General features: G+C 44.2%; 2 protein-coding genes across 5 annotated transcripts in view; one reads left to right on the top strand and one right to left on the bottom strand.

Annotated features, from left to right (window-relative positions):
* Window positions 1-14,897, top strand: part of LOC143276909 (glutaminase kidney isoform, mitochondrial-like) — a 52,782-nt gene extending 37,885 nt beyond the window's left edge. For all 3 annotated transcript variants that reach the window (XM_076581572.1, XM_076581573.1, XM_076581574.1), the window contains 9 exons: window positions 46-137; window positions 3,128-3,186; window positions 6,384-6,450; window positions 7,168-7,218; window positions 8,393-8,569; window positions 10,142-10,273; window positions 10,641-10,795; window positions 12,766-12,906; window positions 14,302-14,897. In XM_076581572.1, coding sequence (XP_076437687.1) covers window positions 46-137; window positions 3,128-3,186; window positions 6,384-6,450; window positions 7,168-7,218; window positions 8,393-8,569; window positions 10,142-10,273; window positions 10,641-10,795; window positions 12,766-12,906; window positions 14,302-14,479 — 1,052 coding nt within the window. In that variant the 3' untranslated portion in view covers window positions 14,480-14,897. The remainder of the gene's footprint in view (window positions 1-45; window positions 138-3,127; window positions 3,187-6,383; window positions 6,451-7,167; window positions 7,219-8,392; window positions 8,570-10,141; window positions 10,274-10,640; window positions 10,796-12,765; window positions 12,907-14,301) is intronic.
* Window positions 14,898-18,078: 3,181 nt separating this feature from the next.
* Window positions 18,079-23,301, bottom strand: LOC143276910 (uncharacterized). Of its 2 annotated transcripts, none has more exons than XR_013053653.1 (2): window positions 19,968-23,301; window positions 18,079-19,917 (listed from the first exon to the last, which is right to left on the bottom strand). XR_013053653.1 is itself a non-coding variant. In XM_076581575.1 (2 exons), the coding sequence occupies exon 2, from the start codon at window positions 22,495-22,497 to the stop codon at window positions 21,505-21,507; it is 993 nt and encodes a 330-aa protein (XP_076437690.1). In that variant the 5' UTR covers window positions 22,498-22,889; window positions 22,994-23,301; the 3' UTR covers window positions 18,079-21,504. The 2 variants fall into 2 exon arrangements, 1 of the variants encoding a protein (XP_076437690.1); XM_076581575.1 differs by having other exon boundaries at window positions 18,079-22,889; window positions 22,994-23,301.
* Between the last annotated feature and the right edge of the window lie 240 nt (window positions 23,302-23,541).

The raw sequence follows: 23,541 nt of genomic DNA, 5'->3' as shown, positions 1-23,541 counted from the left end.
CACACACGGCTGTCAGACTGACAGAGGTCTGATTCATTGTTACAGACAAACCTCACAACCCCATGGTGAACGCAGGAGCCATCGTCATGTCGTCTGTGGTCAAGCCAGAATTGAACTTGTCCGACCGCTTTGACTATGTGAGTCACAACTCTTTCCTTTAGAGTCATTGTCATCCTTTGACTATGTGATTGTGAGTCAAACTGATTTCCTTTAGAGTCATTGTCGTCCTTTGACTATGTGATTGTGAGTCACACTCATTTCCTTTAGAGTCATTGTCGTCCTTTGACTATGTGATTGTGAGTCACACTGATTTCCTTTAGAGTCATTGTCGTCCTTTGACTATGTGATTGTGAGTCACACTGATTTCCTTTAGAGTCATTGTCGTCCTTTGACTATGTGATTGTGAGTCACACTGATTTCCTTTAGAGTCATTGTCATCCTTTGACTATGTGATTGTGAGTCACACTGATTTCCTTTAGTGTCATTGTCGTCCTTTGACTATGTGATTGTGAGTCACACTCATTTCCTTTAGAGTCATTGTCGTCCTTTGACTATGTGATTGTGAGTCACACTGATTTCCTTTAGAGTCATTGTCGTCCTTTGACTATGTGATTGTGAGTCACACTGATTTCCTTTAGCGTCATTGTCGTCCTTTGACTATGTGATTGTGAGTCACACTGATTTCCTTTAGCGTCATTGTCGTCCTTTGACTATGTGATTGTGAGTCACAACTCTTTCCTTTAGAGTCATTGTCGTCCTTTGACTATGTGATTGTGAGTCACACTGATTTCCTTTAGTGTCATTGTTCGTCCTTTGACTATGTGATTGTGAGTCACACTGATTTCCTTTAGAGCCATTGTCATGCTTTGACTATGTGATTGTGAGTCACAACTCTTTCCTTTAGAGTCATTGTCATCCTTTGACTATGTGATTGTGAGTCACACTGATTTCCTTTAGAGTTATTGTCATCCTTTGACTATGTGATTGTGAGTCACACTGATTTCCTTTAGAGTCATTGTTGTCCTTTGACTATGTGATTGTGAGTCACAACTCTTTCCTTTAGCGTCATTGTTCATCCTTTGACTATGTGATTGTGAGTTACACAGCTTTCCTTTAGAGTCATTGTCATCCTTTGACTATGTGATTGTGAGTCACACTGATTTCCTTTAGTGTCATTGTCGTCCTACGACTATGTGATTGTGAGTCACACTGATTTCCTTTTGCGTCATTGTCATCCTTTGACTATGTGATTGTGAGTCACACTGATTTCCTTTCGCGTCATTGTCATCCTTTGACTATGCGATTGTGAGTCACACTGATTTCCTTTCGCGTCATTGTCATCCTTTGACTATGCGATTGTGAGTCACACTGATTTCCTTTAGAGTCATTGTCATCCTTTGACTATGTGATTGTGAGTCACAACTCTTTCCTTTAGCGTCATTGTCGTCCTTTGACTATGTGATTGTGAGTCACACTGCTTTCCTTTAGAGTCATTGTCATCCTTTGACTATGTGATTGTGAGTCACACTGATTTCCTTTAGTGTCATTGTCATCCTTTGACTATGTGATAGTGAGTCACACTGATTTCCTTTAGCGTCATTGTCGTCCTTTGACTATGTGATTGTGAGTCACAACTCTTTCCTTTAGTGTCATTGTCATCCTTTGACTATGTGATTGTGAGTTACACAGCTTTCCTTTAGAGTCACTGTCGTCCTTTGACTATGTGATTGTGAGTCACAACTCTTTCCTTTAGAGTCATTGTCATCCTCTGACTATGTGATTGTGATTCACACTGATTTCTTTTGGAGTCATTGACATCCTTTGACTATGTGATTGTAAGTCACAACTCTTTCCTTTAGAGTCATTGTCGTCCTTTGACTATGTGATTGTGAGTCACACTGCTTTCCTTTAGCGTCATTGTCATCCTTTGACTATGTGATTGTGAGTCACACTGATTTCCTTTAGAGTCATTGTTCATCCTTTGACTATGTGATTGTGAGTCACACTGATTTCCTTTAGAGTCATTGTTCATCCTTTGACTATGTGATTGTGAGTCACACTGATTTCCTTTAGCGTCATTGTCATCCTTTGACTATGTGATTGTGAGTCACAACTCTTTCCTTTAGCGTCATTGTCATCCTTTGACTATGTGATTGTGAATGTAGAATGCTTTTGCCTCTCACTCTCTCTGTCTCTGTCTCTGTCTCTCTCTTATTCTCTCACTCTCACTCTCTCCCTCCCTCTCTCTCCCTCTCTCTCTCTCTCTCACTAACCATGTTGACTGGCAGAACTGGTTCAGAGCAGCTGAAGCCAGGTTGGTTGATGTTTTTCCTCTCTCTCTACCTCCCTCCCTCCCTCTCCCCACCCCTCTCTCTCCCTCCCTCTCTCTCTCCCTCTCTCTCTCTAGCTCCCTCCCTCTCCCTATCTTTTCTGTCTGTTGTTTTTTTTCTCTCTTTTTTGTCTGTCTGTTTTTTCTCTCTCTCTACCTATCTCCCTCCTTCTTCCTCATCCTCTCCCTTCCTCTCTCTTATGCCTCCCTCACTCCCTCCCCCCCCCCCCTCTCTCTACTTTACTCCCTCTCTCTCCCTCCCTCCCTCCCTCCCTTTCTCCCTCTCTCTCTCTACTTCCCTCCCTCCCTCCCTCCCCCTCTCTCTCTCCCCCCCCCCTCTCCCCTTCCCTCTCTCTCTCTTTCTCTTTCTCACTGCAAAACTGATTCAGAGTGGCTGAAGCCAGCCTGGTTGAAAGGACTGATGGAAGAGCGTCCTTGATGTTGATGATCTGTGACCAGTCGTCCTTGATGTTGATGTTGATGATCTGTGACCAGTCGTCCTTGATGTTGATGATCTGAGACCAGTCGTCCTTGATGTTGATGATCTGTGACCAGTCGTCCTTGATGTTGATGATCTGTGACCAGTCGTCCTTGATGTTGATGATCTGTGACCAGTCGTCCGTGAGATTTCTGGCTTCAGTGTCTGACTCACAGATCAGCTTTGACCTCAAGAGTAATGGTAATGGTTTTGATTGGTTGAACTTTCTCAGTGCTGGGGACATTGTCACGGAAACAGCTGTGTGTGTGTGTGTGTGTGTGTGTGTGTGTGTGTGTGTGTGTGTGTGTGTGTGTGTGCAGATTCTGAAGTATTTCAAGAGGCTGGCCGGTGGAGAATTTGTCAGCTTCAACAACTCAGTGTAAGTGTGGGTGGGGTGTTTGGGGGTCAGTGGTGGAGATGGCTGTGTTTTTCTCAATCCTTATACTGTGGTGTGTGTGTGTTTCTCTCAGCCTGCTTGACATAACTGTGTCCATGAGAGTAATAATAATAATAATAATAATGGTACTTATATAGCGCTGAATCTTGTGCATAGACAAATCTAAGCGCTTTCGCACCAGTCATTCTCACGCACGCATAACTCTAAGACTGGAGGAACTAAAAACAAGGAAGAGGCAGGGAAGGGAGGCTATTTTGGGAAGAGGTGGGTTTTAAGGCCAGACTTGAAAGAGCTGAGTGTGGAGACTTGACGAAGCGAAAGAGGAAGTTCATTCCAATTGCAAGGTGGGTGGGTGTGTGTTTCTCTCAGCCTGTTTGATATAACTGTGTCCATGAGAGTGGTGGGTGTGAGTTTGGGTTTGATTCCAGCTCTTGTTCTTTCTCTGAGTGTCTTGTTTGGATGAGATGATAAACCGAGATCCTGTGTTCAGCATGCACTTGAAACAAAAAAACAAAAACACACACACAAAAAAACCAAAAAAAAAAACCATGACAGCACTAGGGGTTGTCCTTTCGCAAAATTCTGTTGAGAAATCCACTCTGACAGATACACAAATATACATGCATGCACTCCAGACATGACTATCACATTGGGTCGTGCTGTTTATCAGACATCTGACCAGCAGATGTGGTGTAGCATATATGGATTGCTCTGAATGCAGTGACGCCTCCTTGAGAAACTGAAAACAGACACGGCTGTGTTCCCTGTCCGCTCTGGATCTTGTAGATCTTAACCATGGATGCTGCGGAATCTTAGGTAGAAATGATTCTGTTTGAAGTGAAATGTTATCATTTTTTATTTACTACGCTTTGCTCATATTCATTGGTTGTCTCTCTTTCTGTATTTGATATGATATCAGTTCACATCGTGTGGTTGTTTTCAAGTTACTGATTCTCAATGGAAAAGGGTAGGGGGGAAATTCATCATCATGGATCACTTGGCACTCAGATAGCACTGATTTCTGCATGGTCTGTAACACTGTGTGCAGGTTTTATCAGATAGGACTGATTTCTACATGGTCTGTAACACTGTGTGCAGGTTTCTATCAGATAGGACTGATTTCTACATGGTCTGTAACACTGTGTGCAGGTTTCTATCAGATAGGACTGATTTCTACATGGTCTGTAACACTGCGTGCAGGTTTTATCAGACAGGACTGATTTCTACATGGTCTGTAACACTGTGTGCAGGTTTCTATCAGATAGGACTGATTTCTACATGGTCTGTAACAATGTGTGCAGGTTTCTATCAGATAGGACTGATTTCTACATGGTCTGTAACACTGTGTGCAGGTTTTATCAGATAGGACTGATTTCTACATGGTCTGTAACACTGTGTGCAGGTTTCTATCAGATAGGACTGATTTCTACATGGTCTGTAACACTGTGTGCAGGTTTCTATCAGATAGGACTGATTACTACATGGTCTGTAACACTGTGTGCAGGTTTCTATCAGATAGGACTGATTTCTACATGGTCTGTAACACTGTGTCCAGGTTTCTATCAGATAGGACTGATTTCTACATGGTCTGTAACACTGTGTGCAGGTTTCTATCAGATAGGACTGATTTCTACGTGGTCTGTAACACTGTGTGCAGGTTTTATCAGATGTGACTGATTTCTACATGGTCTGTAACACTGTGTGCAGGTTTCTATCAGATAGGACTGATTTCTACATGGTCTGTAACACTGTGTGCAGGTTTTATCAGATAGGACTGATTTCTATATGGTCTGTAACACTGTGTGCAGGTTTCTATCGGATAGGACTGATTTCTACATGGTCTGTAACACTGTGTGCAGGTTTCTATCAGATAGGACTGATTTCTACATGGTCTGTAACACTGTGTGCAGGTTTCTATCGGATAGGACTGATTTCTACATGGTCTGTAACACTGTGTGCAGGTTTCTATCGGATAGGACTGATTTCTACATGGTCTGTAACACTGTGTGCAGGTTTCTATCAGATAGGACTGATTTCTACATGGTCTGTAACACTGTGTGCAGGTTTCTATCAGCTAGGACTGATTTCTACATGGTCTGTAACACTGTGTGCAGGTTTCTATCAGATAGGACTGATTTCTACATGGTCTGTAACACTGTGTGCAGGTTTCTATCAGATAGGACTGATTTCTACATGGTCTGTAACACTGTGTGCAGGTTTTATCAGACAGGACTGATTTCTACATGGTCTGTAACACTGTGTGCAGGTTTCTATCAGCTAGGACTGATTTCTACGTGGTCTGTAACACTGTGTGCAGGTTTCTATCGGATAGGACTGATTTCTACATGGTCTGTAACACTGTGTGCAGGTTTTATCAGATAGGACTGATTTCTACATGGTCTGTAACACTGTGTGCAGGTTTCTATCAGATAGGACTGATTTCTACATGGTCTGTAACACTGTGTGCAGGTTTCTATCAGATAGGACTGATTTCTACATGGTCTGTAACACTGTGTGCAGGTTTCTATCAGACAGGACTGATTTCTACATGGTCTGTAACACTGTGTGCAGGTTTCTATCAGACAGGACTGATTTCTACATGGTCTGTAACACTGTGTGCAGGTTTCTATCAGATAGGACTGATTTCTGCATGGTCTGTAACACTGTGTGCAGGTTTCTATCAGATAGGACTGATTTCTACATGGTCTGTAACACTGTGTGCAGGTTTCTATCAGATAGGACTGATTTCTACGTGGTCTGTAACACTGTGTGCAGGTTTTATCAGATGTGACTGATTTCTACATGGTCTGTAACACTGTGTGCAGGTTTCTATCAGATAGGACTGATTTCTACATGGTCTGTAACACTGTCTGCAGGTTTTATCAGATAGGACTGATTTCTACATTGTCTGTAACACTGTGTGCAGGTTTTATCAGATAGGACTGATTTCTACATGGTCTGTAACACTGTGTGCAGGTTTCTATCAGATAGGACTGATTTCTACATGGTCTGTAACACTGTGTGCAGGTTTTATCAGATAGGACTGATTTCTACATGGTCTGTAACACTGTGTGCAGGTTTCTATCGGATAGGACTGATTTCTACATGGTCTGTAACACTGTGTGCAGGTTTCTATCAGATAGGACTGATTTCTACATGGTCTGTAACACTGTGTGCAGGTTTCTATCGGAGAGGGACACTGCAGACAGGAACTTTGCCATTGCTTACTACCTCAAGGAGAACCAGGTGAGGTGCTGTTAGTCTGTATGTCTCTGCTGTCTGTCTCTGTCTGTCAGCCTGTCTGTCTGGCTGTGTCTGTCAGCCTCTGTGTGTGTGTGTCTGTCTGTCTGCCTGTGTGTCTGTCAGCCTGTGTGTCTGTCAGCCTGTCTGTCTGTCTGTGTCTGTCAGCCTTCTGTCTGTGTGTTTGTCAGCCTGTCTGTGTGTGTGTGTGTGTGTGTCTGCCTGTCTGTCTGTGTGTGTGCGTCTGTCTGTCTGTCTGCCTGTGTGTGTGTGTGTGTGTGTGTGTGTGTCTGCCTGTCTCTGTGTGTGTATGTGTGTGTCTGTCTGTCTGCCTGTCTCTGTGTGTGTGTGTGTGTGTCTGCCTGTCTGTGTGTGTGTGTGTGTGTGTCTGCCTGTGTGTGTGTGTGTGTGTGTCTGTCTCTGTCTGTCTGTCTGTCTGTGTCTCTGCCTGTCTGTCTGTCTGTGTGTGTGTGCCTGTCATCCTGCCTCCGTACCTTCCTGTATACCTATCTGTATGTCTGCATGTCAGTCTGTCTGTGTTTCCTTCTCTGTGTCTTTTATAAAAGTGATACAGTGTCAGTACTGTGTGAAGTAGACAACTAAGTGACTTCAGTCTATTTTAATTCTGATCATGTATTTTCTCTGTTCTCTGTGAAGTAACTAAATGAGTGACTTCAGTCTATTTTAATTCTGATCCTATATTTTCTCTGTTCTCGTTTCCAGTGTTTTCCCAAAGGAACAAACCTGATGGAAGTCTTGGACTTTTACTTTCAGGTTGGTTGTGTGTGTGTGTGTGTGTGTGCGCGTGTGCGTGTGTGTGTGTGTGTGTGTGTGTGTGTGTGTGCTTGCATATGTGCGTGCTTTGTTGTCTTATATTGTGTTTTCTTCTGTCTTTGCTGCTGTGTGCACATGTCAAATGATCGGTATAAGGACAGGCCCTGTGGGTTTGTTCCAATGTACCTTTTATTTACCTGTGTGCTAGCTGAATCGGTAGCGTAAGCAGCACTGACTTGAATTTGTGTACCTTGTGTAATGGAGAGAGTTACCACTCTTTACTATTTGTTAATCTTGTATTGTTCATTTGTCACAACAGATTTCACAACCTTTATGTTGACATGGGTTCTTTAATGTGCGCTTAGTGCATGCTGCACTCTGTGCCTCGGTTTATCGTCTCATCCAATTGACTAGCATCCAGACCATCGCTCAAAGGTCTGTGGAGTGGGTGAAAGTGCTGGTGAGTTGTAGGAATCAGACTAGTGCACTCAGATTCTCTCAATTTATTCACAGAAGCATTATATCCAGTCAACTCTTCACGTTTTTGGGTTTGTTTGTTGGTGGTTGTTTTTTTTGTATCCCTTTGTGTGTGTGTGTTGTTTTATAATCCTTGACTTTACATGACTGTTAAAGCTATGTTCAGTGAGGATGACCTGTGACCTTGACCTTACATGACTAATACAGCTGTGTTCAGTGCCTGTGACCTTGACCTGTCATGACTGTTACAGCTGTGTTCAGTGGAGATGACCTTGACCCTACATGACTGTTTCAGCTGTGCTCAGTGGAGATGACCTGTGACCTTGACCCTGCATGACTGTTACAGCTGTGTTCGGTGGAGATGACGTGTGACCTTGACCCTGCATGACTGTTACAGCTGTGTTCGGTGGAGATGACCTGTGACCTTGACCCTGCATGACTGTTACAGCGGTGTTCAGTGGAGATGACATGTGACCTTGACCCTGCATGACTGTTTCAGCTGTGTTCAGTGGAGATGACATGTGACCTTGACCCTACATGACTGTTTCAGCTGTGTTCAGTGGAGATGACGTGTGACCTTGACCCTGCATGACTGTTACAGCTGTGTTCAGTGGAGATGACGTGTGACCCTGCATGACTGTTACAGCTGTGTTCAGTGGAGATGACGTGTGACCTTGACCCTGCATGACTGTTACAGCTGTGTTCGGTGGAGATGACCTGTGACTCGGGAGCGGTGATCGCGGCCACGCTGGCCAATGGGGGCGTGTGTCCCATCACGGATGACAAAGTGATTGAATCGTTCTGTATCCGCGACACGCTGTCCCTCATGCTGTCCTGCGGCATGTACGACTACTCCGGTCAGTTCGCCTTCAAGGTACTGCCGCAGTTGTCTTCTCCTGTGTTTGTTTGTTACAGCTGGTCCTGACTGTGCCTGTCTTAAGGTACCGCTGTGTTTGTAATTGATATATATTGATGTTTGTGCCTGTCTTAAGGTACCGCTGAGTTTGTAATTGATATATATTGATGTTTGTGCCTGTCTTAAGGTACCGCTGAGTTTGTAATTGATATATATTGATGTCTCTGCCTGTCTTAAGGCACCACTGATTGTGCCTGTCTTAAGGTACCACTGTGTTTGTAATTGATATATATTGATGTTTGTACCTGTCTTAAGGTACCACTGTGTTTGTAATTGATATATATTGATGTTTGTACCTGTCTTAAGGTACCACTGATTGTACCTGTCTTAAGGTACCACTGTGTTTGTAATTGATATATATTGATGTTTGTGCCTGTCTTAAGGTAGCACTGATTGTACCTGTCTTAAGGTAGCACTGTGTTTGTAATTGATATATATTGATGTTTGTGCCTGTCTTAAGGTACCGCTGAGTTTGTAATTGATATATATTGATGTTTGTACCTGTCTTAAGGTACCAGTGTTTGTAATTGATATATATTGATGATTGTACCTGTCTTAAGGTACCACTGATTGTACCTGTCTTAAGGACTGATTGTACCTGTCTTAAGGACTGATTGTACCTGTCTTAAGGTACCACTGATTGTACCTGGCTTAAGGTACCACTGATTGTACCTGTCTTAAGGACTGATTGTACCTGTCTTAAGGACTGATTATACCTGGCTTAAGGTACCACTGATTGTACCTGTCTTAAGGTTCCACTGTGTTTGTGTCCTCTTGTGTTTGTTTATTATAAATAGTCCTGATTGTACCTGTCTTAAGGTACCACTGTGTTTGTGTTTGATTTATATTGATGTTTGTACTGTCTTAAGGAAGCAGTGTGTTTGTGTTTGATTTATATTGATGTTTGTACCTGTCTAAAGGTACCACTGCATGACAGGGGGAATCATGTTGTATCATCATGTTGATGTTGTTGTCATGGTGACCAGGTGGGACTACCAGCCAAGTCAGGTGTGGCGGGAGGAATCATGTTGATGTTGTTGTCATGGTGACCAGGTGGGACTTCCAGCCAAGTCAGGCGTGGCGGGAGGAATCATGTTGTTGTTGTATCATCATGTTGTTGTTGTTGTTATTGTTGTCATGGTGACCAGGTGGGACTACTAGTCAAGTCAGGCGTGGCGGGAGGAATCATGTTGTTGTTGTATCATCATGTTGTTGTTGTTGTCATGGTGACCAGGTGGGATGACCAGCCAAGTCAGGCGTGGCGGGAGGAATCATGTTGATGTTGTTGTTGTCATGGTGACCAGGTGGGACTACCAGCCAAGTCAGGCGTGGCGGGAGGAATCATGTTGTTGTTGTATCATCATGTTGTTGTTGTTGTCATGGTGACCAGGTGGGACGACCAGCCAAGTCAGGCGTGGCGGGAGGAATCATGTTGATGTTGTTGTTGTCATGGTGACCAGGTGGGACGACCAGCCAAGTCAGGCATGGCGGGAGGAATCATGTTGATGTTGTTGTTGTCATGGTGACCAGGTGGGACTACCAGCCAAGTCAGGCGTGGCGGGAGGCATCCTGCTGGTGGTCCCCAACGTGATGGGCATGGTGATGTGGTCACCCCTGCTGGACAACTATGGAAACAGTGTGAAGGGGATTCACTTCTGTAAGGTGAGGGGGTGGGAAGGGTGGGTGGGGCTGTGTGGGTGGGTGTGTGTGTGGGTGGGGGTGAGGGTGGGTGAAGGTGATGGCATGTGTGTGGGGGTGTTGGTATGGGTGGGGGTGAGGGTGTGTGTGGGTGATGGCGTGTGTGTGTGGGTGTTGGTCTGGGTGGGGGTGATGGTGTGTGTGTGGGGGTGATAGTGTGGGTAGGGGTGATGGTGTGGGTGTTGGTGATGGTGTGTGTGAGGGTGCATGTCTGTGTCTGTGTGCATGCATTCCTGCGTGCATTTTTTGGGGTGGGGTGTACGTGTGAGCAGGTGCACGTCAGTGTGTGTGTGACCACCTCAAGTGACCCCAGCATGTGCCTGTGTCACAGGACCTGGTGCGGACATTCAACTTCCACAACTTTGACAACATCCGCTTCACGGAGCGAAAGTTGGACCCCTGTGTGCGTAGCAGCGAACTGCAGGCTTCCAAGATCGTGGACCTTCTCTTCTCTGCTTACAACGGTGACGTCACCGCCATCAGAAGGTCAGGAGTTTACTTATTTATTTATTTATTTTATTTTATTTTATTATTATTATGGTTTTTTAATTTACTTTTTTGTACGCTTATAGTTGACTTCATCATGTTTTTGCGCCTTATACATATTATTAGTAGTAGTAGTTCTTTTTTTATGTATTTATCTTCTTTTTTTTTCCTTTTTTTTTTTATAAGCACGTTGGGTTACGCTGCTGGTCAGGCATCTTCTTGGCAGATGTGGTGTAGCGTATATGGATTTGTCCAAACGCAGTGACGCTTCCTTGAGCTACTCATACTGATACTGATACTCATCCATACTGGGTGTGTTGTGAAGTGACGATACCTGTTGTTGATGTAACCACAGGTGTGTTGTGAAGTGACGATACCTGTTGACGATGTAACCACAGGTGTGTTGTGAAGTGACGATACCTGTTGATGATGTAACCACAGGTGTGTTGTGAAGTGACAGTACCTGTTGACGATGTAACCACAGGTGTGTTGTGAAGTGACGATACCTGTTGACGATGTAACCACAGGTGTGTTGTGAAGTGACGATACCTGTTGTTGATGTAACCACAGGTGTGTTGTGAAGTGACGATACCTGTTGTTGATGTAACCACAGGTGTGTTGTGAAGTGACGATACCTGTTGACGATGTAACCACAGGTGTGTTGTGAAGTGACAATACCTGTTGATGATGTAACCACAGGTGTGTTGTGAAGTGATGATACCTGTTGACGATGTAACCACAGGTGTGTTTTGAAGTGATGATACCTGCAGACCTGCCTAGTACTACGATTCATCCGTAGTTTCTACGATTCAAGCCCCCTGACTACGGCATTACGGCCGAGTAAAGAAAAACCACGATTTTTGCCGACCGCGAAACCTGAAACACACACGCCCAGCAAATGCTAAGAAGCGCCGCACACATTCGACTCTGAAGAATTTGTCACTGAAAACGAACTTTCATTGCACTGATGTGACGTCAACGCTTCCCCCCTTACCCCTCCCCCACCACCACCATCCTGTATTGATGAGATTACGTCAGCTGTTGGTGTGGGTCACTTCGTTGGAGATAGTCGATCCGCTTTACCAAACGCGCGTGTGGCCTGACAATTGGACGTCGGTACATTTCACGATCGCCGTTGTTTTTAATCACACACACGCACGCACACTAACCTGTTGATGAACCACAGGTGTGTTGTGAAGTGACGATACCTGATGATGATGTAACCACAGGTGTGTTGTGAAGTGACGATACCTGTTGACGATGTAACCACAGGTGTGTTGTGAAGTGACGATACCTGATGATGATGTAACCACAGGTGTGTTGTGAAGTGACGATACCTGTTGACGATGTAACCACAGGTGTGTTGTGAAGTGACGATACCTGTTGATGATGTAACCACAGGTGTGTTGTGAAGTGACGATACCTGTTGACGATGTAACCACAGGTGTGTTGTGAAGTGACTATACCTGTTGACGATGTAACCACAGGTGTGTTGTGAAGTGATGGTACCTGCAGACCTGCCTAGTACTACAGCTCGTCCGTAGTTTCTATGATTCAAGCCCCCTGATTACGGCACTACGGCCTAGTAAAGAAAAACTACGATTTTTGCCGACCACAAAACCTGATACACACACGCCCAGCAAATGCTAAGAAGCGCCGCACACATTCGTCCCTGAAGAATTCGTCACTGAAAACGAACTTTCATAGCACTGATGTGACGTCAACGCTTCCCCCCTTACCCCTCCCCCACCACCACCATCCTGTATTGCTGAGATTACGTCAGCCGTTGGTGTGGCTCACTTCGTTGGAGATAGTCGATCCGCTTTACCAAACGCGCATGTGGCCTGACAATTGGACGTCGGTACATTTCACGATCGCCGTTGTTTTTAATCACACACACGCACGCACACTAACCTGTTGATGAACCACAGGTGTGTTGTGAAGTGACGATACCTGTTGACGAACCACAGGTGTGCCCTGAGCAACATGGACATGAACCAGTCTGACTATGACGGCCGGACAGCGCTGCACGTGGCGGCGGCTGAGGGACAGCTACAGGTGGTGGAGTTCCTCTTGGACAGGTGTCACTGCTCTCCCTTCCTGGTGGACAGGTAGGTGTGACAGGTGTCGCAGATCCATACCCATATCCATGACCACGTCCATATGCATGACCATAATCCATGACCATATCCATGTCCATCAACCATGTCCATTACCATATCCATGACCATCAACCATATCCATGACCATATCCATGTCCATCAACCACATCCATGAGCATCAACCATGTCCATATACCATATCCATGTCCATCAACCATATCCATGACCATATCCATGTCCATCAACCACATCTATGATCATAAACCATATCCATGTCCATATCCATGAGCATCAACCATACCCATGACCATATCCATGACCATCAACCATATCCATGTCCATATCCATTTCCATCAACCATATCCATGACCATATGGAGTGATGGCCTAGAGGTAACACATCCGCCTAGGAAGGGAGAGAATCTGAGTGCACTGGTTCGAATCACGGCTCAGCCGCCGATATTTTCTTCCCCTCCACTAGACCTTGAGTGGTGGTCTGGGCGCTAGTCATTCGGATGAGACAATAAACCGAGGTCCCATGTGCAGCATGTACTTAGTGCACGTAAAAAAACCCACAGCAACAAAGGGTTGTTCCTAGCAAAATTCAGAAGAAAAATCCACTTCGATAGGAAAAACAAATAAAACTACACGCAGGAAAAAAATACAAAAAAATGGGTAGTATAACGACGCGTTCTCCCAGGGGAGAGCAGCCCGAATTTCACACAGAGAAATCTGCTGTGATAAAAAGAAATACGAATACAAATATCCATGTCCATCAACCACATCCATGGGTTGCAATAGCCGAATGGTTAAAGCGCTGGACTTTCAGTCTGAGGGTCCTGGGTTCGAATCTCGGTGACGGCGCCTGGTGGGTAAAGGGTGGAGATTTTTCCGATCTCCCAGGTCAACATATGTGCAGACCTGCTAGTGCCTGAACCCCCTTCATGTGTATGCGCACGCAGAAGATCAAATACGCACGTTAAAGATCCTGTAATCCATGTCAGCGTTCGGTGGGTTATGGAAACAAGAATATACCCAGCATGCACACCCCCGAAAACGGAGTATGGCTGCCTACATGGCGGGGTAAATAAAAAACAAACAAACGGTCATACACGTAAAATGTTACATGTCTGTCTGAGTGTGTATGTGTGTGCGTCTGAAATCTGATTGAATGACACAGGAAACGAATGATGAGCGCCCGGCCAGTGGCAGCCGTCAGTCGGCTCTACCCAGGTAGGCAGCCTGTGGTGCAAATGTCCCCGTGTTTGGAAAGCTCTTAGAGCTTGGTCTCTGACCGAGGATAGGCGCTTTATAAGTATCCACATCAATCCATCTGTCAATCAATCCATGTCTGTATCCACACCCCACATCCCTCGTGACCTCACCCTGACCTCACTGTTCACAGGTGGGGGTTCACAGCGCTGGACGACGCCATCCGCTTCAAGAAAACCGAGACGGCCGCTCTGCTCAAATCGCGGATGGACCGACTGAACCCTGACTACTTCCGTGACAAGGAGATGGCTGCTGAGGCCCAACACGACACCTCTGACCTTGGGGAGCAGAGGACAGAGCCCTCACCGTAGGCTGTAGTTCATGGGTGAGGGGTCATGAACCTGACCTCAGGTGTTGAGGAACACACATCACGGACCTCACAATGGGTCACAGGTTGTCGGCCGTAGGTCATAGTTGTGTGGTGTGGGGTCATAGGTGACCACTGACTTTGGGGAACAGAGGACAGAGCTCTCACAATGGGCCATAGGTTGTAGGTCGCAGGGTCATTGGACGTAAGGTCATAGTTCGTAAGGTCATAGGTCAAAGAATCATGGTTTGTAGGGTCATAGGATGAAGGTTCATATGACAAAGGATCATAGTTTGTAGGGTCATAGTTTGTCGGGTCATAGGATGCAGGGTCATAGGGCGTAGGGTCATAGGATGTAGAGTCATAGTTTGTAGGGTCATAGAATGCAGGGTCATAGGGCATAGGGTCATAGTTTGTAGGTCATAGGATGTAGGGTCATAGTTTAATGACATCATTGTTTAATGACATCACAACTTGTGTACAACAGAACAATTATTGTTTAATCAATCATTGTTTTATCACATCACAACTTACGCACAACAGAACAATCATTGTTTAAACACATCACAGTATACATCTAGCATAGAGAAATTTGGAGAACAGTTCTATAACCTTTCACTCTAAACCAGTATTATTCATTGGGCTTTTTTTTCTTTTTCTTTTTTGTTGGCTTTTTATGTGATCACTTGACCGTTGTTTTGTTTTGCACAAAGAAATGAGTTCTACAAATGAAGAAAGGGCATTGAAATGAAGGAAGTGTATTGAAGGGGACATCACCCCAGTATTGTTTTTTTATCATCTGTTATTTCCTGTGTTCATTGCTTCAGTACTCTGATTTCTCATCTGTCACAGGCTTTGTCCAATGGTCTCTCAGTAAACAAGTGTGTTTATTTTGCTGTAGGACTAATTTTGGTACGTACCTCTTGTTGTTGTTTTTTATGCTGATATTGTATATTGTATAGTGTGTGTGTGTGTGTGTGTGTGAAACATAGGAGAGAGGAAGAAAAGATGTATTTATTTATCTACCGTGTACTTTCCTGTTCACAGCATTGAAATAGTTCTCCACTCTGAATGTACACAGACCTGTCTGTGTCTTAGTGACACAGACACAACAAACAGATGGTTGCCGTTCTTGTACAGATGTCAGATGGCACACGGTTGCTGTCTGTGAATTTTTGTTGTTGTTGTTCCCAAAGTGGAAAAAAAGAAAGAAAAAAGTCTTTGAAAAGTACTTCTCATAGTAATGGAAGAGTTGTTCCCCTGGAATGATGTTTTGCCTCTAATGGCTCAGTGGTTAAAACGTCTGCCAGAAAGGTGACTCAGTCCTGAATGTTGACAAAGAATACCACAGTTCTGACGACAGAAGCAAAAGGTTGGGTCATTCAGACACCCACTGGACATCCGAGGGGTCTGTGTAGAGGAGAAGAGAGGACTGGCCATACTGAGTGAGTTAAAACATCTGCCAGAAAGGTGACTCAGTCCTGAAGTGGCGAACACCCTGGAGGCGCGGGTTCGAACCTGCTGAGGACGAGGGGGAAAAAAAAAGGCGGCAACACAAGGGCATCCAGGAGTCATGACCTGGGTGTGGCCCGGCCCCCTTAGAGTGTAAGGAGTTAAGGGCTGAAACACTTGACTGAGGGTGGGCTTCTTCTCTGAAGACCTTGTACTGTCCAGCTCTCCCTAGAGTTTTACCACTAATGCTCAGTTTGTGTGTTTGTGTGTGTGTGTGCAGCAATGATAATAATGATTTCAAAATGGAAGCACAATTATATGGCACAAACCCAAATGAATGTTCACTCTTTTGTCAGTTGAAGTTTTTCAGTATGTCGCAAACCATGTGAATGTTGCTCACTCATGTCAATGCTCTGAATCTCCCGTGTGTACAGAAATAACGATGATGATGATCTGATTCCTGTTTTGTAAATAAATCTGTACATTAGAGGCACTGTAACAGAATCAGGTCGGTGTTGGACTTGTGACCCAGTGTTCACCAGCGATCAGAGATGTAGGCGTGGTGTTGTGTCCGTGGGAAAGGCAGTTTGTGATCCAGTGTTCACCAGAGATCAGTGTTGGAGGCATGGTGTTGTGTCTGTGGGAAAGACAGTTTGTGATCCAGTGTTCACCGAAGATCAGTGTTGGAGGCATGGTGTTGTGTCTGTGGGAAAGGCAGTTTGTGATCCAGTGTTCACCGGAGATCAGTGTTGGAGGCATGGTGGTGTGTCTGTGGGAAAGACAGTTTGTGATCCAGTGTTCACCGAAGATCAGTGTTGGAGGCATGGTGGTGTGTCTGTGGGAAAGACAGTTTGTGATCCAGTGTTCGACGGGCGCAATAGCCGAGTGGTTAAAGCGTTGGACTGTCAATCTGAGAGTCCCGGGTTCGAATCACGGTGACGGCACCTGGTGGGTAAAGGGTGGAGATTTTTACGATCTCCCAGGTCAACATATGTGCAGACCTGCTAGTGCCTGAACACCCTTCGTGTGTATATGCAAGCAGAAGATCAAATATGCACATTAAAGATCCTGTAATCCATGTCAGCGTTATGGAAACAAGAACATACCCAGCATGCACACCCCCGAAAACAGAGTATGGCTGCCTACATGGCGGGGTAAAAACGGTCATACACATAAAAGCCCACTCGTGTACACACGAGTGAACGTGGGAGTTGCAGCCCACGAACGCAGAAGAGGAAGAAGAAGATCCAGTGTTGACCAGAGATCACGGTTGTAGGCGTGGTGTTGTGTCCTGGGGAAAGGCAGTTTGTGACCCAGTGTTCGGTGCTGTGTCCCGTGGGAAAGACAGTTTACTCTGTTTTTTCTTACTCCACCTAGGTGTGAATGACTACCTGACTTCAAGTGAGGAAGGTTAAAATACTAGAAGGGAAAGAACTGGGCCATGCCTTCCTATGACCAAACCCAAGACACAGTGGATGTGAATTCACTGCCCCACCTTTAACTTTTAGTCTTTAACTCTCTCCATACGAACGGCGAAAGAGACGACATTAACAGCGTTTCACCCCAATTACCATCATCAAAATATTGCAGTCAGAAGGCTCTTATACTGAAGAGGTAAATGTTGACAAAGAAAACCACAATTCTGACGACGGAAGCTAAAGGTTGGGTCATTCAGACACCCACTGGACATCCGAGGGGTCTGTGTAGAGGAGAAGAGAGGACTGGCCGTACTGAGTGAGTTAACTTTGACACAGCCAGTTGTCAGCATGTGATCAAGTGAATTAATTCTCATCCTTTTGTTGATGTCTAGTTCTATGCAATGAGTTGACACGGAGTACACCAGTGATGTGATTTGTCATTCTGATTCTCTCACATCTTTTAAATCTCGTCTCAAAACTCACCTTTTCCCTCAGCAATAAGTTCAGTTGTGGCAGGTCCACTTCCTTTGCGTTAGCTGTGCTTGACTATGTGTGTATACATATGTATGTGTACATAACTACATGCGTGTATATGAATGTGTATTGTGTGTGCGTGTGCGTGTGTTTATGTAAGTTTGTGCCTGCCTATGTCCACGTATGTGTTAGGGTAGCTGTTAGATACACATGTATGTTAAAATGTATGTATGCAACGCGCGCGCGTGTGTGTGTGTGTGTGTGTGTGTGTGTGTGTGTGTGTAGTCACATTTTGGTGTGTGTATGTAACATAGATATGATGTTATATGTTAACAAAAGCGTTTTTGTAAAGCACCTAGAGCAGATTTCTGGACAGTGTGCTATATAAGTATCCATTATTATTATTATTATTCTTTGTTTTGTTTAGAGATTATCTTCTTTACACTGTGGGTTTACAGTGTGTAAATCTGGTTGATTCACTCATTTTTTGCTGACAGAATGTTGCATCTTTACAGAATGCAAACGTCGTGTGATTACTTTTCTTCTACTGACTGTAGTAGTCTGTACATACAAGAGAATTTTTGCACCATAAAATGCACAAAATGTTTACATTATGAAATGCACTAAACCTGATTCGTTTGTCGTTCATTTTTCACTTGATCATCGTATTTCTTAATGTAATGCACTAAACTTGATTCGTTTGTCGTTCATTTTTCACTTGATCATCGTATTTCTTAATGTAATGCACTAAACTTGATTCGTTTGTCGTTCGTTTTTCACTTGATCATCGTATTTCTTAATGTAATGCACTAAACTTGATTCGTTTGTCGTTCATTTTTCACTTGATCATCGTATTTCTCAATGAAATGCACTAAACCTGATTCGTTTGTCATTCATTTTTCACTTGATCATTGTATTTCTTAATGTAATGCACTAAACTTGATTCGTTTGTCGTTCATTTTTCACTTGATCATCGTATTTCTTAATGTAATGCACTAAACTTGATTCGTTTGTCGTTCATTTTTCACTTGATCATCGTATTTCTCAGTGAAGAGGCGCGGTTGTAGAATCGGTCAGGTGTTGGACTTGTGGCCCAGTGTTCACCAGAGATCAGGGTTTGAGGCTATGTTCCGGCGTGGTGTTGTGTCCTTGGGAAAGGCAGTTTACTGTGAATTACCTCACTCCACCCAGGTGTGAACAGATATCTTTTTTTTCTTTTTTTTTGTGTGTGGCCTCCATCCTCCTCTTTTTTCCCGCATCTTTCTTTTTCTTCTTTCACAGACTCGTATTTACCTTTCATGCACCACTTTCACCCACACACCTTAACTCTCTCCATACGAACGGCGAAAGAGACGACGTTAACAGCGTTTCACCCCAGTTACCATCATCAAAATATTGCAAGCGGAAGGCTCTTATACTGAAGACGTGAATGTTGACAAAGAATACCACAATTCTGACGACGGAAGCTAAAGGTTGGGTCATTCAGACACCCACTGGACATCCGAGGGGTCTGTGTAGAGGAGAAGAGAGGACTGGCCGTACTGAGTGAGTTAACTAATCACTTTCATTCTTTCCCCCTATTGTCTGGCGCAGCAATTGCCCCAGTGTGTCTTGAGGCATGCGTTTTAAGAATATTTGATGTCTGTTGTACATTTGCCAGGGTTTTTTTTTTCCGATGTTCTAGTGTTGTGATGTATGCATTCTAAACATGTATGACAAGTGATTACTAATCTGTCTGGGTTTATTGTTGCCCTAGTGTGAGTTGTTTGTTAGATATTGAAGCTTTTCTGTCATCCAACCTCTCTCTCTTCCTCCTCTATCTTAACCTAATACATAACAAAAAAAATTAAAAAAAAAAAAAATCTGTCATCTCTATCATAACAATGGACCGACCCTATCTCCCCGTTTAATGTTTACATTTGTTTACATGCCAGTGGTTTTTGATGACCTAGTGCATGTATGTAACAGTGTATGCGGAGTTAGAAGTGGCAGGGCACATCCTTTCCGTTGAGCATCTCTCCCAGAAGGTGCCGTCCCTTGATCAGTCGCAAGGTAGGTCAGGGGGAGGTTAGAATGGAAGGAGAGGACTGGCCCTCCCCTTCCTATGTCAAACCCCAGACACAGTGGATGTGAATTCACTGCCCCCACCTTCCTGTGTCAAACCCCAGACATAGTGGATGTGAATTCACTGCCCCCATCAAACCCCAGATGCCGTGGATGTGAATTCACTTCCTCCACCTTCCTGTGTCAAACCCCAGACACAGTGGATGTGAATTCACTTCCTCCAATGTGTGTAAGAGGCCATGAGACCTTTTCTCAACAAATTTGTGACTTCACTACATGTGAATAATCATTGTTCTGTCTTTGTGGGTTACTAGTGTCACTGACGACTCCACAACTTACACTTTTGCAACAACAAAAAAACAAAACCAAAAAACCACACACACAAAAAAGGTTGTGAAATCACCTAGTGCTGTGGAGAACGCTGCTGTTAGTATTCAAGTGCTTTTTTAATTTTTTCTTTACATTTGATTGTCAGTGTACAGTATGCAGATAATTAGAGAGGTTCTTGTTTGTCTGATAAGCTGTCGTAGTGTCTGATTGTCAGTGTAAAGTATGCAGATAATTAGAGAGGTTCTTGTTTGTCTGATAAGCTGTCAAAGTGTTTGATTGTCAGTGTAAAGTATGCAGATAATTAGAGAGGTTCTTGTTTGTCTGATAAGCTGTCGTAGTGTCTGATTGTCAGTGTACAGTATGCAGATAATTAGAGAGGTTCTTGTTTGTCTGATAAGCTATCGTAGTGTCTGATTGTCAGTGTACAGTATGCAGATAATTAGAGAGGTTCTTGTTTGTCTGATAAGCTGTCAAAGTGTCTGATTGTCAGTGTAAAGTATGCAGATAATTAGAGAGGTTCTTGTTTGTCTGATAAGCTGTCGTAGTGTCTGATTGTCAGTGTACAGTATGCAGATAATTAGAGAGGTTCTTGTTTGTCTGATAAGCTGTCAAAGTGTTTGATTGTCAGTGTAAAGTATGCAGATAATTAGAGAGGTTCTTGTTTGTCTGATAAGCTGTCAAAGTGTTTGATTGTCAGTGTAAAGTATGCAGATAATTAGAGAGGTTCTTGTTTGTCTGATAAGCTGTCGTAGTGTCTGATTGTCAGTGTACAGTATGCAGATAATTAGAGAGGTTCTTGTTTGTCTGATAAGCTGTCAAAGTGTCTGATTGTCAGTGTACAGTATGCAGATAATTAGAGTTTCTAGTTTGTCTGCAGGCCCTGTGAGTGATTATTGATTATCACCTACACTGACATAATATGTACATTACATTTTTCTCTTCTTTGTTTTTTTCGAGGCTGACATGAAAGTTGTGTGCGATACGATGTAGTCTAGCACTGTCCTCCAGACAAAAACATGTCACCAAGATGAGGTGGGAAAAAAGAAACTTATTCTGTCTACAGTAGAAAGTTTCTTTCGCTTAGAATCGAAAGTTTCAACTGAACTTGTACATTTCAATGGTCTCTGAGGAAAGCAAACTTCCAACATTGTACAAAGTATTGAGAGAACCTTTCCCAGCAAGTATCGTGCATGCGCTGTGAGTCATAATCTAACAGAAATGTTGAATTGCAGTGGAAACATTTGCAGCAGGGAAGAGTTTGTAACTTTCACCCAGTGACAGTACCGTCCATTCAGAAGATGTAGTGTAGTGTGTGAAAACCATGCCCCTTTGTGTAGTGTAGTATGTGAAAACCACGTCCCTTTGTGTAGTGTAGTGTGTGAAAACCACGCCCCTTTGTGTAGTGTAGTGTGTGAAAACCACGTCCCTTTGTGTAGTGTAGTGTGTGAAAACCACACCCTTTTGTGTAGTGTAGTGTGTGAAAACCACGCCCCTTTGTGTAGTGTAGTTTGTGAAAACCATGCCCCTTTGTGTCGTGTAGTGTAGTGTGTGAAAACCACGCCCTTTTGTGTAGTGTAGTGTGTGAAAACCACACCCCTTTGTGTAGTGTAGTGTGTGAAAACCACGCCCCTTTGTGTAGCTTAGTGTGTGAAAACCACGCCCCTTTGTGTAGTGTAGTGTGTGAAAACCACGCCCCTTTGTGTAGTTTAGTGTGTGAAAACCACACCCCTTTGTGTAGTGTAGTGTGTGAAAACCACGCCCCTTTGTGTAGTGTAGTGTGTGAAAACCACGCCCCTTTGTGTAGTGTAGTGTGTGAAAACCACGCCCCTTTGTGTAGTGTAGTGTGTGAAAACCACGCCCCTTTGTGTAGTGTAGTGTGTGAAAACCACGCCCCTTTGTGAAGTGTAGTGTGTGAAAACCACGCCCCTTTGTGTAGTGTAGTGTGTGAAAACCACGCCCCTTTGTGTAGTGTAGTGTGTGAAAACCACGCCCCTTTGTGTAGTGTAGTGTGTGAAAACCACGCCCCTTTGTGAAGTGTAGTGTGTGAAAACCACGCCCCTTTTGTGTAGTGTGTGAAAACCACGCCCCTTTGTGAAGTGTAGTGTGTGAAAACCACGCCCCTTTTCTGTAGTGTGTGAAAACCACGCCCCTTTGTGTAGTGTGTGAAAACCACGCCCCTTTGTGAAGTGTAGTGTGTGAAAACCACGCCCCTTTGTGAAGTGTAGTGTGTGAAAACCACGCCCCTTTGTGTGTCAGAAGCCAGTCTTCTTTCAATCATGTTCATAAACACTATGGAGAGTTTTCTCCCTCCCCCCCCCCCCCCCCCCACCCCCCTTTCTCTACTGTTTTGTACCTGTTTACAAATTGCAGCTAAAGCCGAATGAAAGCAGTGTGGTGTGAAATTGATATACAGGAACTAGTTCTTGTGTACATTTCAGCAGTGTCATTGATTTTGCCAAACACAAGTAATGCAGTCCCAAAAAGTCCAGATAAATTGGTGACTGACATCCTGACCTGTAAGCTGTGTCTGATCTCAGTGAGGTGACAGCCCTTCACTGACATCCTGACCTGTAAGCTGTGTCTGATCTCAGTGAGGTGACAGCCCTTCACTGACATCCTGGCCTGTAAGCTGTGTCTGATCTCAGTGAGGTGACAGCCCTTCACTGACATCCTGACCTGTAAGCTCTGTCTTGTCTCAGTGTGGTGACAGCCCTTCACTGACATCCTGACCTGTAAGCTCTGATCTCAGTGAGGTGACAGCCCTTCACTGACATCCTGACCTGTAAGCTCTGATCTCAGTGAGGTGACAGCCCTTCACTGACATCCTGGCCTGTAAGCTGTGTCTGATCTCAGTGAGGTGACAGCCCTTCACTGACATCCTGACCTGTAAGTTGTGTCTGATCTCAGTGAGGTGACAGCCCTTCACTGACATCCTGACCTGTAAGTTGTGTCTGATCTCAGTGAGGTGACAGCCCATCATTGACAGATCAGCAATGTGATGTGAAATGTACATGATGTGTAGTAAGTATTGCTCCCTTGTTATGTAGGTACTAACACTGGAGGTCTTGAATCAGTCGTCACTACAATAAACTTACATATCAAAAGATTTGTGAGTTATCCTGCATGTCAGTGCATGTGTGTGTGTATATATTTTTTTATGCAGAGAGAGATGTGTGTGTGCGAGTGAATCGCTCAATATATTGTATACGATTCCATTTCATGTCACTAAACAACACACCCAGTCATATACATACATTTACACACACTTACACACACACACATACATACACACATACTTGCAAACACACACACACACACATTAAACTAA

This window comes from Babylonia areolata, chromosome 33 (assembly GCF_041734735.1).
Source record: "Babylonia areolata isolate BAREFJ2019XMU chromosome 33, ASM4173473v1, whole genome shotgun sequence".
In the NCBI taxonomy this organism is placed as follows: Eukaryota; Metazoa; Mollusca; class Gastropoda; order Neogastropoda; family Buccinidae; genus Babylonia; species Babylonia areolata.
This window is presented reverse-complemented; position numbering and strand designations above follow the sequence as displayed.

Coding starts and splice junctions, on each gene's coding strand:
- LOC143276910 (XM_076581575.1), bottom strand. CDS start 22,497: ATGAACATGATTGAAAGAAGACTGGCTTCTGACACACAAAGGGGCGTG.